A 17,531-nucleotide genomic window follows, 5' to 3' on the forward strand; every position below is an offset into this window, starting at 1 on the left:
AAGAGGATATTTTAAGTGTCACCTACTTAAAGCCAGGAAAAGAGCTGTTTACGTGGTACATAAAAGCCACGGCAATCTGTCAACCCGGTGGCTCGTGAGTTTTGAAGTTCTCATTCGTTGAGAGATGTTTACTTTGCATGAAGTGGAATAAACTTATTGAGAGATACAGTAGCACCCAGATTCCTTGTGTACATTGAAAAAAGGTTCAGTGTTGACTTCATAACGTTGTTTTCAGGGAAGTGATGACGCATCAAAGTTGTCCCAGTTTGTTCATTGTCATGCCCGGCTCACATTGACAGATTTTCCTAATTATAACATATTTTTCTCTCTTTCTGCTCTTGTGTTTTCTGTCTCATATATAATATCCCTCTCTCTCTCTCTCTCTCTCATTTTTAAGGCTCATATTCTTATTGTACTGTACATACTTTAAGTTAGGTTTTTTAAAGTTACATTGTGAATTATTATTATTATTATTATTAATATGCTCACCAAGGCTGCATTTATTTGATAAAAAATAGAGTAAGAACACAAATATTCTGATATATTATTACAATTTAAAATAACTTTTTACTGTTTGAATATATTTTAAAATGTAATTTATTCCTGTGATGCACAGCTGAATTTCCAGCATCATTCCTCCGGTCTTAAGTGTCACATGATCCTTCAGAAATCATTCTAATATGCAGATTTGAATGTTAATATTAATTATCCTGGTTAATATTTTGGTTCAAACAGTGATACATTTTTCTTCAGGATTCTTTGATGTTTAAAAGAGCAGCATTTGTCGTGAACACAAGTCTTCCCTGCCACTTTTAATCAGTTTATTGTATCCCCGCTGTCTGAAACTATTCATTTTTTTTTTATAATTAAATGCAAACCACACATTTTTAAATGCTATACGTCCCAACTGATCACAGACTGTTGTTATTTAGGGACCGTTCACACATGACAGGCTTGAAAAGAGGTCACCGGTGTGCACTGGAACAGACGAAAAAAATACAAAATGCAGGATTTTTGAGATTAAGAACAGTGTTTTGATTCAACACAATCTCAAAAATATAAAACCCATGGCTAGATATAAAAACTAAGAGTTGCGCGCTGATGCAGGATGTTCAAATTCTAACTCGTTTTCAAAACCGAACTGTTAGAAAGTCAATGCATTCAAGCCTTATGTGTCTATAGATGACCATTAAACATTCTGTTAACATTTCTAATCCTCTCTCCTACACTGTTTCCTGTTGTTGTGTTGGTTGAAAGTACAGTATGCAATGAATCAGTCAGGACTGAAATAACCAGCTTGTCCTCTTCTCTCCTCCTCTTCCTCCTGTTCTTCCTCTCCGTGTGCTTCCCCCTGTCCTCCTCTTCTCCAGCGGCTGTTCCTCTGCCTCCAAACTGCTCCTCTGGTTCTGCAACACTAGGCCTGTTCCCGTCTAGTGCTGTGTGGGGAGTTTTCAAGTGAGTCCTTGTCACCCTCACACACACTCTTTTCTTTCCTCGTCACTTCAAGGTTTCTTTCTGCACCTGACTTCACCTCATTATTTCAGCATGCCATCTACATTTAAAAGGTTTGTAATGCGTGTGTCCTTTGTGTATTTGTAAATGCAGCTTTATTCTGCATTAGGTTCGTCTTCATGCTTTAGTGAGACTGGAAAATAATGACGCTTTCATTATTTAGCTTTTTTGTTTACCATTCAGAATTATTCTATGCGTGGATCACAGTCACTAATAATGCAGCTCTGGTTATTATGCTCTTTATGCTACATTCAAAAGGTTGAAATAATAAAATCTCCATTAATTACTAAAGGTAAACATCACTTCTAATATTATTGATGCTGAGGGTTAGGCATTTGAACAAACTCCTAATAACGCCTCAAAAGATACGAGACCTTGAACGTCTCCTTGAGTTGTGTTGCTGGTTGAGCACAGGTGTATTTTTCTAAGCTTGATTATAGTTCAGTGCATGCTTTCGGTGTAAGACTTTTATTTGCACGGGAGAGCGATGAAGAAACAATATCAGAACTGCCTGCATTACTGTAAAATAATGAATAGATGATCAGATTTTGAAGTTAGCACTATCTATTTTATTTGAGTCTTTTGTTATAATGCCAGACTTCATTCATTTGTTTATTGTAAATAATCTTCTTTTGTTTTGTGTATACCAAATTCAAATATGAAGAGTAAAACTTTACAACAGGGGTCAGTTTGTTGATATTAATTAATGTAGTGATTAATTAAGTATTATTATTATTATACATATACACTACTGCAGAGGTGGGTAGTAACGAGTTACATTTACTTCGTTACATTTACTTGAGTAATTTTTCGGGGTAACGAATACTTTTCGGAGTATATTTAAAGATGGGTACTTTATACTCTTACTTGAGTACATTTTTTGAGAAAAATCTGTACTTTTACTTCGTTACTGTGGGCGACGCCCCTCTCGTTACTTTATCTTAATGCAATAAATGCTTCAGTTTATTCCAAACGCGCCGTCTACTTTTCTCTCGACAATGAGCGATGCCCATTCGCGAATGATTCATTCTTTTGAGTCAACTCTGTTCAAAGGCTTGATCAAACCAATTGGCAAACGAGTGAATTGGTTCATGAATCAGTTTGAAGGAGTCGTTTAGTTCCCTGAAGCAACGCGCTGAGCGTCTGAAGCGGTTCACTCAGAGTTGTAACGTTTAAGATCATCAGCAGCGTTGAAAACGGGGCTATGGAACTGCACTGAATTGAAAGCTAATCTGCAAAGGCTATTCTTTGCTTGCGATGGAGATCCTTATTAGATGAACGCGTGTGCTGTCTACTGTTTAACAGGTAATAACTTGGGCTACATTCGATTACAGTACACGATACCACTGTGACATTAGTTTGTTGTACGTGTGTGGCTTATAACAGGTTGAATGCAGCTTCCAAAAGACAAAGAATAGCCGATTAAGATTTTATTAATTTTAATACAATCACACCAGTGCGAGTACGTTCAGCAAGTCATATCATCAGCTGCTAAATTCAGATTTGTGATCGCTTGCTGGCGCTGAGCCAGAGACAGACGCGTTTTTACAGCGCTGCGCATTAACCAATCACACACGGTTCTGTTGAGCTTTTGAATGCATTGGCCAATCAGAGGTGTTCCGATGAGTCATCGCTGAAATGCCGGTGCTTCCTTCACTCGCTCACTCACTGAATACCTTTCTGGCGAATTCTCTCGTCAGAAACAACAAAGTGCAGATGTGTGTACGAATCTATAATTAAGATATTGATTTCACAGTGTTAACAGTTTCAGTGATTTTAATGGTAGTTTCTGAGAGTGAATGAAATCTAGACTGTCAGTGAAAATTATGTTTAATAATGTAAATGTTATTTGCTCTCTTTCTGAACAATGAAAGATTAGTAGCAATATTTATATCACATTAACTTTCAATGTTAAATTCACATTTAAAATAAAGTCAGTCGTATTAAAAATATGTTATGGCATGACACCTATATTTGTTACTTAAATAAACAGACAGGGTTTTATAATAAATTACATAAATTGGATTAAAGGCTGATGAAATATATACATTTATACACACACACATACATTACATACATTTTTTGTCTATATATCTATATAAAAAAAGGCTCCGTATATATGACCCAAAGTAACTAGTAACTAACTACTTGAGTAGATTTTTTATCCGATACTCTTTTACTCTTACTCAAGTAACTATTCAAGGCTAGTACTTTTACTTTTACTTGAGTAAATATTTCTAGAATTACTTTTACTTTTACTTGAGTAAAGTTTTTGGGTACTCTACCCACCTCTGCACTACTGTTTAAATGTTGTGGGTCAGTAAGATTTATTAATTTATATAATTATTTGAAATTTTATAAAAATGCTTTTAATCAGCAAAGATGCATTAATTTGATCAAAGGTGTGAGCTTTGAACGTTTTATTCATCAGAGAATCCTTAATAAAATATATTGTTGTTTCCACAAAAATATGAAGCAGCACAACAGTTTTCAACATTGATAATAATAATAATAATAATAATAATACAAATATATATTAGAATGATTTAAAGTAACAATGCTGAAAATTTAGCTTTGCATAACAGGAATAAATTACATTTTAAAATATAGTCAAATCGAAAACAGTTATTTTCAACTGTAATAATATTACTGTTTTTAAATAAGTTGTGATCATTTTAACTAAGGAACTTTCAAAAACCTTCAGTATTTTACATATTTAGTTGTAATAAGTTAAAGTTTTTATGTTATATACATTTGTAATTGAATTAACAATGAACTGTATGTTTTTTATATTTATTAAATTATTATTTAACTTAAAAACCTAGATTAATAAATGCTTTTAAAATAGTTGCGTATATTTGGTTTAATTCGAAATACTTTTATAATATTATAATATTTTTTTCAATTTCCTGCTAAAAATACCATATTATAATCTACAGCCTGTCGTGATTTAAAAAGACTCATAAATGACAATAAAAGAATTAGCTCATATCGCCCACCTCTATAGCAAAGCATTAAAAACAGATGTATTATTTATGATTGGGGTTTTGTGTGCTCATCGCTTGTTTCCATGAGACAGACTCCTGCTTTCCTTCTAATGAACACACTCTGAAAACCGCACTCCTCTCACACAGGTTTGTCTAAATCATCCTTTGCATATAATCTCGCGTTTACATGCAGTGTTGATGCCTCATCGCCTCAGAAAGTTTTAGGCTTTCTTCTCAGTTCACAATATACTAAAGATCAATAGGTGCCATAAATTGAGAAGGCTGCTTTAAAAGAGGAAGTCGTGGGCAGCTGGTTCTGTGTTAGCATAAGACATCATTATTATTCAGCACTGAGAGCGAATGATTTCCTCCCTGTGCCGGTGGAACTGACTTTGTTCGACGTGACGTGCACAAACGCACCTCAGAGGAGCGTCGCTGAACCCACAACACACATCAATATTCTTCTAATTGTCTGGGCTGATGTATCCAGAGCTATGAAGCATTCAGAGCCTTGAACTTCTGGTACCTTGACTGTTATTATAGCAGATCAATGGCCAAGCAGCCCAGGTTACTGAAGACAAAGCATGTAAACCAGAGCAGAGAGACCATTGCGTCTGATAGACGTTTGGCATGTGTTATCAAGGTTGATGTGGACATGCAGTACAGTGTTGTTTGAGGACAGATGTGTCAGGGGATGTGAGGTTAGGTGTATGGGACTGACAGTGCACGTTTTCTGTCTCTCAGTCTGGTCCTGATATAATGAAGATATGCTACATTCATCAGGATGGGACTTTTGGCCCTATTCATGCCTTTTAATTGCATTGCATTGCATTAACAATTGCATTTACATTCAAATATTAACCAGCACAACAGTTTTTAACATTAAAAAGAAGCAGCAGCAGCAAATCAGCATAGAATGATTTCTGAAGACTGCAGTGCAATGATGCTGAAAATTGAGCTTTGACTATGTAATATTATTGTTTTTGATGTTTAAATCAAACATTAAAAACAGTAATGGTTTAGTGCATTTTTATTTTTTCATACATTACAATGTGTCCTGTTTAATTATTTTTTAAGAGCAAAACATAATGAATATTATACATTTTTGTTACGGTTTACAGAAGACACCCATTAAAATGTTATACAGTGTAACACTAATTCATAAAAAAATGGTCAAGCATATAGAACACATAATGCACATTATTTCACATTATTATTTTTGACATTTTTATTTTCATAAAAGTTATTTGATACACTAAAGTAGACACTTATTTGCATGTTTTCTATGTATATAAAATCACTTTAATTTGACTCACCTTTGACCAATATAGCCCTCAAAACTTGTTTATGAAAGCAGTATTATCTCTTGACTGTAGAGGAGCTGTGACTTGTATCCAGTATTTTGATATCTGATATTATTTTTTATTGTAATTAAGCCTTTTTTTTTCTTCAGTGCACTATATATACACACACACATGCACACATAAATACATATAAGTTTTATTATAAGATTTATTATTATAGATTTTTATGGATTTTCGCTGTCTTGCCGGAATGACTTTTAACAGTAGGTGGCATTTGATGGTTTCTTTTAAAATAATTGGATTTGCATGGTAAAATATACATATATACAGTTGTAAGAGAGCTGAAATTATTTTATTATTTAATTTCTCATTAATTTTCATACAAGCTAACTGAGAGTGGTTTCCAGCAGTAATATTGTTCCACTTGAGAAAATTATGTAACTTGGCTTGGTGCTTTTGTCACTGTAAACTGCTGGATTTAAGTGTGGATTTTAAGAGCACATGGGCAGAGTACTCATAACTCTGTTTGCCAACACAAATGTTCATTTCCACCCCCTCCGCTGGCAATAGTCCAGTTTTCAGGAGTCAACTGTTACCCCATTGTTCTGAAAAGCCAATGCAGTCTGGGTGTACCATGTGATTTGTGTTTTTATTGCATGGCTGTCAGTGAATTTATTGCACGGCCCAGACACAGCAGAGACCCACAGGAAGAGGGTCAGGAAGATCTTGTGTGGTGCAGATAGCAGCGCCATTTACAGAGCTATAAGCATCATGGTTGTCATAGCTCTTTGAATGGTACTGCCATATGCACTGAACTATCAGCATCTCGCTCCTCAATGAGCTTCTCCTCCTTATATCTCTTTCCCAAGGTTTTGTCATGCATTTATTTCATTTAAGTACTTACTCTGATGTATCTTTGTTTCTTAATTTGTTGTTGTTTATTTTATTCGTTTGAAATTTGTGTTTTGCAAACATCACTTTCATTTGCTTTAGAAAATGCAGAAGTTTAGTTTAATGGACTATTTGTCATGTTGCAATATCAAGTTCATTTGAAATGTCTGTTTAGCTTGGGTCAATGCTCTCTTATTGGGGTTACTTTTCTCTAATAAAGGCTGAACATTTATCATGCCAAGGCAAAATTACAGGATGACCACTCGATCTTGTCAGTAAAGTTTTGGCAGTGTTAGTATTTGTTTAGTTTTCTTGTTTCCATGTGAAAAGTGCGCTTGTAGGACAAAGTGGGGTAAGATGTGCCACACCCTTAATCTCACAAAATGGACCAAGTTTTGTCACATGGTAATACACTGTTATTCAAAAGTTTAGTGCTGGAAAGATTTTGTAATGTCTTTGAAATAAATCTCTTATGCTTACCACAACTGCAAATATTTAATCAAAAATACAATAAAAACTGGTGAAATATTATTACAATTTTAAAAAGCTGTTTTCTATTTTTTATATATTTAAAAATGGAATTTATTTCTGTGATCAAAACTGTATTTTTTGCATCATCACTCGAGTCTTCAGTGTCACATGATCCTTCAGAAATCATTATAATATGCTGATTTGCTGATCAAGAAACCTTATTAACAATACACAACTTACCCCTATCTCTCCCAAATCTAAATGTATCATACTACTTTGAAACAGTCGAAAAGGCACTTTCCGTGTTTGTAAAAGTTCTCTTTTGCTCCCTAATGCAAACCAATGAGTATTCGAGGAACAAATCGATGCGCTGAACATTAGGATGGTTCACAGTAAACAGCTCAAATTGTTCTCAGATCTCTGCAGTTAAAAGTAAACTTTTGGAAAATGTTCAGCGATGTGCGTCTCTCCCGAGTGCATTAACTCCAGCAGAATGGGCGCGAACACTGAAAAAATGTGTGTGGTTGAATGCTGTTCCTATATCAGTTCATAAAGTAAAAACAAAGAGGTAGCTCTATTATTAGCTCTTATAAGTTATGTAACAGCAATCATTGCATGAGAATAATGGGGCACTTAGAGAAGTCCAGCCATGCCCGGCATTCCTTGTTTTCATCCAGCAGTATTTTTCACAGCAGAGGGACTTTGAGCCAAACTTTTAAAATTGTTGATTGTTTGTTTTCCAAAAGCTGCATTATCCTCCTTGCTCGCTTGCTCTCATAAACCATTATTTTGCTTCTAATTGCAGTTGCCACCTGCCTTTTAACTTCATAATCTGTTTAGTGACTGAAGACTTTTAAAAATATAGGCTACCAGCCAAAGGTTTGGCATATTTTTTTTTCTTAATAATGCTCACCAAGGCTTCATTTATTTGATTAAAATGTTAAAAAAAGGCAGTAATTTTGTGCAATATTATTACAATTTAAAATCACTGTTTTCTATTTTTATATATTTTAAAAAGTAATTTATTCCTGTGATGTGCAGCTGAATTTTCAGCATCATCACTCCAGTCTTCAGTGTCACACGATCTTCAGAAATCATTATGATATAATGATCCGCTCAAGAAACATTTATTAAAGTCGATGTTGAATCAGTTGTGCTGCTTAAATTTTTTATGGAAACTGTGATACTACATTACCATTAAAAAGTTTAGGGTATTAGTGTAAAAAAAAAAAAAAAAATAGACTGTTAACCCTTTTCCCCCCAGAATTTTTTTTTTAAGTTGCAATCCATCGCCAGCAATTTTAATGATTTTCACAATTTATATTAATTTAATTTATATGTCTATTGCTGATGATCTCATTATTTCTCATATGCATCTGTTTACATAAGAGATCGCTTGTTTCTCTGTCCTGTTCACCGTAAAAATGGTGGGGAAGCGTTTTCTTTATAAAAGACGAGATAACTCGTCAGTGGTGGGGAAAGAGTTAATAATGGAGCACCAGTAATAACTGAGCAGCAAATCAGCATATCAGAATAATTTCTGAAGATCATGTGACACTGAAGATTGGAGTAATGATGCTAAAATTCCAGCTTTGATCACAGGAATATATTACATTTTAACATACTGTATATTCCAATAAAAACATTACTTTCAATTTTAAAATGTTTCCATTTTCCAGTTTCCAACTTTTTTGCGAAAAATTTGTACATTACAGAATACCAAATGTTCTTGTTTTCAAGACATAAAATGCATGTTTCTTGGCACTTGAATCAACTAGCTGAAATCCTGGAAGTAGGCCTTTTTTACTTTCGCACACAGTGCACATTTATGTGCTTAGTGATTTTTATTTATTTATTTTTTTTACCATCTGTGCACAGCCGTAACATATAAAGTCCTTCGGTCCCGCTGTGCCATAAAGCCAAAGCCAGAATAAAAAAGCCATTTAAAGAAGATCTGTGTTTGATGACACATCCACATCTCAGCTCAAAGCTAGGAAATAATAACCTTGCAGCATAATTATGCAAATGCCCGATTCTCCTTTTTTTATTATTAGTTCAGTTTCTTTCTGAGTTATATGTGTTAACTAACTCATTTGCAGCCTTTGCCAACAATGCCTCCTGCAATCACTTGTGACACTAAAAAATGTTAAGTAAATGTCTTTATTTATTCTCTTTTGATCGACGTTTGTTGCTGTGTTTAATATTTCTGTCCTGTGCTCTGGTGATTATTAGACCAGCTTATGCTGATATAAAAAATACTTACATTTAGCTATAATAGATTGGTTAAGCTTTATTTAGCCTAAAGTGAAATCTATGAAGGCATGCATTTCTAATAACTATTTTACTGAAAATATAGATGTAATGGTCTAAAAGGTCTCCCAAATTCCCAAGCCAGTCCTTTAGAAAATAAAAAGATGGCTTATTAATAGATTCAGTCATAAAGCTCAAAGGTCCTTTGAATCTTATAATAGCAAATGGTGAATGTACTGTACAGGGATTATTTTTTGCTGCTTTCATGTAATATTTCTTTTAAATAAATGAAAATCGCTTTAGAAAATGCCAAGCAATTTTGTTGTCTTTATCCCTGGCTTTTGGATAAGAGGAAGACTGACATTCACATCAGATGAATGAAATACAGTATAAGACAGATGATAAATTAAACTGATGATTGAAATACAAGCACTTTTTAGGAATAGCTGGTCATGTAAATACTTTTTTTATTATTCCTTTTAAAATATTGAACAGAAACAGAAAGACTTAAATGAAATAACAATTCAAAGAATATAACTGAACTCTGTATTATTATATTCTGTATTATTACAAACATTATTAAGTAAAAAACATTATTTAACAAAAATATATCGTTTGTTTCTTTGAATAATTTTTTTAAATATCACCCTCAAATTTGGAACACAATGTGTTTTGTTTAGATATGCTTTTTAATTTTCATTTTGATTTTCAGACCAAACTTACGTCTGTGCTCTAGAGCATTCAAGATCTATGAGGGTTCAAGTTAGAAATTTCATTTTCAGATTTATGTTCAAAAAGTGGATAACAGTTAATAAATGTATCATACCTATTTGATAAATATAATTTAGTGCCATAAAATTACCTAAAATACAAAATAATAAATAACATTATAAAACTAAAACACAGCACAATCATTTCATTTGAAAAAAAAAGTAAATTAATAAAAAAAAGTAATTTTCCTCACTGTAATATCGAATTAATTGGGCATACTTAAAAACGCATGCAAATCAATTGCCTTGAAAAAACTAAGTCAAGTAAAATAGGAATAGTATGCTGTACTGACAAATGCTTAGTTGGTATATCTTACTTATGCGAGAGTTATAGTAACTAAAAAATAATTGTGGGGGTAAATCTTTTCATTTCCGTTTACTCATGACTTAGTATAGCTACTGACTGACTCCCAGAGTGCATTGCGGCAGAATCAATTATGCAGTTGCTTTGTTTTACAGTTGTTGATTTTATTTGCCAATTTTATTTGCTTCTTGTCTTGTGTCAGTAGCACAACAAAAAGAGCATATAAAATGGTTATTGTTACAATTAAGGAAAATAAATGAAATTTTATTGTTATCATTGTTGTGATACACATGCTGAATGTTTAACCCTTTCGAGTCGATTAACGCATATATGCGTTTTGAGTCATTTTCACCTGATAACCCCGAAAAGAACTTAAATTACACTCTCAGTTTTAATCGAACAGATAAGAGCAATACATCAATCGAATCTGTAAAGGGTCTAGTTTTTTTTGGATACAGACATAATAACAAAAAACCTTTGTGCACTTATAAAATAAAGATAACACACAAGGTGCGCTGTCTACAGTCTTTGTCTCCGCTGATCGTCATGTACAAACATTTCATTAAAATGAACTGTAACTCCGTGAATACTCAACGAAGAGACATGAGAGAGATATCTATAGAAAGCCTGGAATGTCTACTTTTAAACTAAACAAGTGCTGAGATAAAGTAATCCATATGAAAACAACGCAATGTCTGTTTTTCATATCTCCGCTCATTATATCTAATGTGACCACGCCCCCGCGCTTAACGCGCTATTCAGATTCAAACTGAAGCGCGCGGCTTGCATACGCCCACACAGAAGAAAAAGCAGCCAGACTGTTCTTCAAGTTTTTATTTTATTTTACTGTTTGCTTCGCGATGAGAAGAATAAGACATAAATCACCCCAAAAAGATGTGATGTGGTTGAGGATTTGAGAAATGGATTTCCTCAGAAAAAAGAATGAAGCACTTTATTCAGCAGAGATCATAAACGTGAGTAAGTCTCTTTTTATTTATTTGTACTAGTTTTCACATAACGTGTAAACATTTTACTAGTTAGACTTTTTCCAAATACTTTTTCCAAACTATAATTCCTGACTAAATGTATAATCAAGTGAAACATTATGAAGTTTCAATAACAATATACAATACTATACCATTCAAAAGCTTGATGTAAATATTATAATTGTGACAAATAGAGATAACTCTAACAAATGTAAAAACAATGCAGTTCTTTCAATTTATTCCCCCTAAAAAAAACTGAAAAATATTCTCAGCTCTTTTCAACATTAATAATAATAATGATGATAATAATAAATGGGGTTTATTTGGTAGAAAATAAGATTGTTAAAAGGATTTCTGAAGGATTGTGTGACTAGAGAAAGGATGGCAAAAAATTTGAAAGTCAGCTTTGATTGTTCCTAATAAACTGTTTAACTGCTCCCCCAAGTGGATATTAAATTATATTGTGGGATAATTAAATATATTCTTAATAAACTACAAACATAAAATTATATACTTTTATTTTGTTCTCACATTCTTTCTTGTAAGTCCTCCCTCACAGTGGCACAGTTGAATGAGAGGCTCATTATGCAGCTCATTATGCAGGCCTTTGTCTTCTCAGGTGTAAATCACAATGATATTCATGATAGTTGACGCCTACTCGCATATGACTTTTACCAACAAAAAGTGTTTTAGAAAATGTAAATCAATATATTGTTTTCTGTGAGTGAGTAAACAAGATGATTTTCACATCATTCAGAAAGAAAAATTCTAGGCTACAAGCTCCAGTTCTCAACTTTTCCGGCAACCAATTTTATGTATGTGTTTTATTGCCTTATTCAAGTGATTTAACATTTTTAGTTTTTCACTAACCATGCATAACATTTTTTTTCTCAAAAATACAATCATGTACATGCATGGGTTTCACATATTATTATAGCCCAGTTTGTGCTGATTACAGTGATATTAGACTTTACCCATTTAGATATTTATAAGAAACTGAAAAAAGCACAAATGTCAGGGCATGACAAAACTTCTCAAGGCCCCAAAAATACCCTTAGACTCCAGAGGGTTAAGTCTGTGTGTGACTTTAGCATATTGCCACACACACTATTTAAGGATTATATAAACCCAATTTAAAGCATCTCAGGGTATCAGTGAAAAATGACATTTGTAAATATTCAGTAATAAACTATCACACAATAAAAAGTGCTTTAATTAGAAGATAGATCATCTTCTGAAAGAAACATATGCATTACTCATCTTCTCTTGAAATCAAATAAATCTGATTTCATGATGCATTGCTGCATTAATAACAAGACAATTTGAATAACATAAAAAAAGTTCCAGGTGCGCAACCAAAGGGAACACTAATCACTGTAATGGTGAGTTAACAAAAAAACACACATTTTAGAAAAATCTACTTCAATTTATGAAGTTAGCTCATGTGATATCCTCTCTTTCTTCTTCTTCTCTTGTTATATTGCTCATTAGCAACATATTAATGCACTGCCGCCTCTAACTGGTTTATTAATATCATTGGTTATTTTGTGGCTACTTGAATATTTTAAGTAAGTGTCACTCAAAACACTAAGTCAATTGTTTTATTTGCCTTGAAAGTAGCTGCAACTTAATAAAACCTAGTAAGTTTAACAACTAAGTAAAATAACTAATTAAATCTAAGTAAGGTAAACTATTGGATTTGACATTGTTGTGGGATGCAGATTATTATTAGGTTTCTGTCCTTATAGGATCGTGTAGAGGATGATATAATTTGCTTTGCTGAAAACAATCAGTTCATGGTTCTGTTCTGGTGCCACTCAGCTCCACAATAATCAGGCCTCCTGTCTGTGCGCATGTGTTTGAGGAGCCTCAGACAGTTCTGGGAAGACAGACACTCACACATATACATGCCGGCAGAGGAAATGGCATTATCCGGCGTGGACTGACATTACCATCTGGCTAACATTGGAGGTCTAGAGTCATGTTTGAGCCAGACGTCTAGAGTGGAGGTCTAGAGCCAGACGTTTGACTTCAGGCAAAGCGTTTGATTCAGATTGCAGTGTATTTATACAGAAATACACATTTAGTCTAGAAAGGGTCATCTGACTGACCACACTTACTTTTTATGCTGGTCATCAGTAGCTTTCAAACTTTGAAATTGTACTTGTAGCCAATTCTGATGACTATTTCTTCTTTAAAAGTGCTAATTTCAGCTGTGTGTGAGTGTCGTCTGAGCCTGAAACTAGTGACTGGCCTTTCAATTAGCACTCACTGTGATATAAATAAAAACACAGTATAATGACATATTTATTTAAGTTATGCGATGTTATAAGGGTGTCTGGATTGTTATTTTATTCTAAATACATAAAATTAAACAGCATTTCAATATTTGTAATAATTAAACAAATACAGCTTAATTACAAGTTATATAAATATACATTTTAGAATATATAGATTATACAAATACATATATATTAGAGATATTTACTTCAAGGAATAAAAGTATAAAATGCATTTATTCATAAAAGGAGTAAGAAAACTATTGCAATCTACTAAGATTTTTTTTTAATGTTAATGTCTATGTCTGTACATATGACTTATATTTTAATGCAATTTGTTTCTGTAATGCAGACTTATTTCAGATTTCTTGCATTTTATCTTTAAGCATTTATTTGAAATGAAAATACCGTTGTTGCATTATAAATATCTTTACTGTCACTTTTTAATGCATCTCTGCTGAATTAAAAAAAAAAGTATTAATTTCTTTTTAATAAAGCTTACTGAACCCAATCTTGACCCCACACTATTTTAGTGTTAAAAATAAACCCTGAAGGCATGGTAACCAAGACAGCTGAGTTCACATCAAGAAGTCATAAAAGTGCATGTGAGTGGTGTTTCTCATGCACTTTATGAGGACTGTCACAGTTAAGGCCTCTGAATGAGAGCTGCGATACATCAGCCTCGGCTCAGATTGGACTCATTTTGTAGTGCCCTGCCTGACCTGATGTAAACTGGAATATGTCTGAATAGTTAAGTTGGTAATAGTCTGCCTAGCTGCTTTTCCGGTGAAGTGCCCTGGAATTGCAGATGTTATCAGACACCAAAGAAAGTTATCTTGCTTTTCCTGGTTAATTCTGAGCAGTTCAGCGGGTTCATTTTCCTGCATTGCCTCCTGTCTCTCCCGCTGAAGTGATAGTGCGCATGTCACAAACTACATCACAGAAAGGTCATTTTATCAGATAAGAGAGCTTGATAAACAGGCTTTAGGGCTCCAATTAAATCAGTCTTAAATTAGATATAAGAGTTTTAAGCAGAAGAACAGTTCATCTTTCAGTTCTCTGCCTATTATTGTGGAGATACAGGCCTGTTATTTATTGGAAGCATTCATTTTAGTTAATGCTCCTTTGATTCTGACAAAAGTGGATTTTAATTAAGCAGACCTTTTGCATCAGCAGTCAAATTAAACTTTCATGTCTCTTAATTTTTTTGTGCCAACATTTGCCTACATAAACTCCTCGGGCTCTCATATTTCAGCTTTGGGAAATGCCCAGTATATCTGGTTTTAGTAACAAGCGTTTAAAAATGTAACTTATGGTGGAGTCCATATGTAGTGTGTGTGTGTGTGTAAAATTATTTCATTATATTACGCACAGTAACAATATAAACAAAACATTCAAAACCCTCCCTTCAGTATGGTGCCAGACACAAAATGACTGACTAAAGAAAGAAGAGATAAACATTGAATTATCCCTAAAAACCAAATGATTCATGTCAGTCCTCATACCAGCAGGGCATCATTAAACCTCATTAAAGGATGGAAATGCCTCCTTCATGAAAATTGTGTCCATTACATAACGAATGAGGCATAAAGAACAATAATATGAATATTTATAATATTAAATAAAAATAATATAATTGATAAAATATAAATAACAAGATGCCATTAAGCATTGATTGTAACATTAAGTCCAGTACATCTCTAAGCAATTACCTTCTACTGACATATTCATAATGTAAACTCTTATAACGGATGCAATCATCCTCAAACTTAAACTGAATGTAGTGTATATGTTGTATGCATTAATGTAAGTAACAAAATCATTATAAATCATATCCTCCTAATATAATAGCATCAGGATCAGAAGTATTGATATTTCAAGACTGATCTGCCCAGTCCTACTATTTAGAAAGAGTGTCTATAAAAGTCATTTAATGCCGAGCTGTTCCTGTCTTTATTAGGCTATTTATCATAAGGCTGTTGTTGTTTATTGCTGCTGTGAACTTCTGTTCTGGATGATGTGTGAATTAATCAGCGCTGCATATTTCCGTCTATGACATTTCTGACGACTTCAGTTCCATAATTAAAAGAAATGCACATCGAAATGGACTCCATTTGTTCAAGAAATGAAGAGTTCAAGAAATCAGATTTTTCTGCACATTTCAGAGTCAACGGAGAGCAGTGGCTGGACCGTGCACATGTCACTATCAACAAATCCCGTCTTTGTGATGAGCTTGAAAATATTTTGTGACTGTTGGTTGGTCGTTTCTTTGCTCTGGATGCTGTGGTTACTCCAGTTCCTCGGCTCTTCGTGATTGAGCTAATGGTACGACTCCGATCTGAATTTGTTGGCGTTTTAGATAAGCTGCTGCCAATTTCATACGTCAGTGAGTGTGGTGAAGTGCAGAAGCGCTGATGCCTGGAAAGTCGTCACTACAGCGAGACCGTCTGGACCTGCGAGGCTGTCTGTCACGTTTACTGATCACGTTGTTGTTACACTTATTGGAAATCCTGCTCCAGATGTTTACTGTTAGATGAGTCTAGGTGCAAACACAACGGCTCGCTAGCTGAGAACTTTGTGTCTCCTAGCTAATATCTAAATACTGTGCTAATTAAAAAGTCATATAAATAATGCAAACAGCATGCATACATTTATTAGGAGATTTAGTACTATAAATTGGAGCAAGATCATCAAAGCAGCAGTGCAGATGGCACAACAGAGAAACGTGGTTAGTTTTTAATGGTTTTAACAGTTATGAAATGCTGTTTCAAAGGCATATCGTTAAAATAGTAATGAAAAGTAGGCTCATATAATGTCACATAAAGTAAATACAAGCAGACGATACAATGGCAAAATCTGTCATATATGTGTGTGTGTGTGTGTGTGTGTGTGTGTGTGTGCGTGTGTGAAAGTGACATTTAACAAATATTTTAAATAAATGGTGTGAATTAGTACAAAGAATCCTGAAAAATGTATCATGGTTTCTGCAAAAAAAAAAAAAAAATCTGTTCTTAGCATTAATAATAAGATTAATCACAGCAATTTGATCACAAGAATAATTTATATGTTCATATATATTCAAATAGAAAACAGGTCCTTTAAATTGTAATAATATTTCACACTATTATTGTTTTTTTACTGTGTTTTTAATCAAATAAACGCATCTTTGGTGCAAATAAGAAACTTAAAAATCTTACAGACCTCAAACTTTTGTTTAGTAATGTACGCTTTAAAAATATGTATGTAAAGTTGCAGCAGTTATACCATTGTGTGTGTGTGTGTGTGTGTGTGTGTGTGTGTGTGTGATATCCAAAGCTCATGTTGATGTAAGTTAATGATCTCTGCCTCTAATCCGGCCAGCTAATATCCAGAATGGATGAACCAGCATGATCAAGACATTATTTCTGGAGTCTATCGGGAAGTATTGTAAGTTTGCTCTAGATGGTGTTAATTTGACAGATGTCTCAGGCTGTGCAGGGCTGACATGCATTTATAAAGTGGCAATGTGGCAACAATTTTGGGTTCTGCTTCATTGAAAACATGTTGCATGTTTCCTTTCTAAATCCCGGAACATCATTGAGGTTTTGATAGGTTTTCTTACCCTTTTCCAGGTGAATTTCATGCCCAATTTCTCTGCAGGAATTGCCTTTAGTTTGCTTGTTTATGAACAGAGATTGTAATGATTTTTATTTTTTTGACCTGGAAGAAAAGGAGGTTCATGGCTGGTGCGGATACAGAGAAAGGAAAAGTAATTTAATCAAGTGAGAAACGTACTGT

The 17,531-nt window shown here is 33.7% G+C and overlaps 1 protein-coding gene across 3 annotated transcripts in view; it reads left to right on the forward strand.

Moving 5' to 3' along the window:
- LOC128027344 (5-hydroxytryptamine receptor 4-like) overlaps nucleotides 1–17,531 on the forward strand; it is a 110,554-nt gene that overhangs the window by 91,346 nt on the left and 1,677 nt on the right. Inside the window, exon 7 of one of the 3 annotated variants that reach the window (XM_052614885.1) lies at nucleotides 1,371–1,455. The exons of the other annotated variants lie outside the window; for them this stretch is intronic. Coding sequence (XP_052470845.1) covers nucleotides 1,371–1,434 — 64 coding nt within the window. The 3' untranslated portion in view covers nucleotides 1,435–1,455. The remainder of the gene's footprint in view (nucleotides 1–1,370; nucleotides 1,456–17,531) is intronic. 3 annotated transcript variants of the gene reach the window in all.

The sequence above is a fragment of the Carassius gibelio genome, chromosome A14 (genome assembly GCF_023724105.1).
Source record: "Carassius gibelio isolate Cgi1373 ecotype wild population from Czech Republic chromosome A14, carGib1.2-hapl.c, whole genome shotgun sequence".
Lineage (NCBI taxonomy): Eukaryota > Metazoa > Chordata > Actinopteri > Cypriniformes > Cyprinidae > Carassius > Carassius gibelio.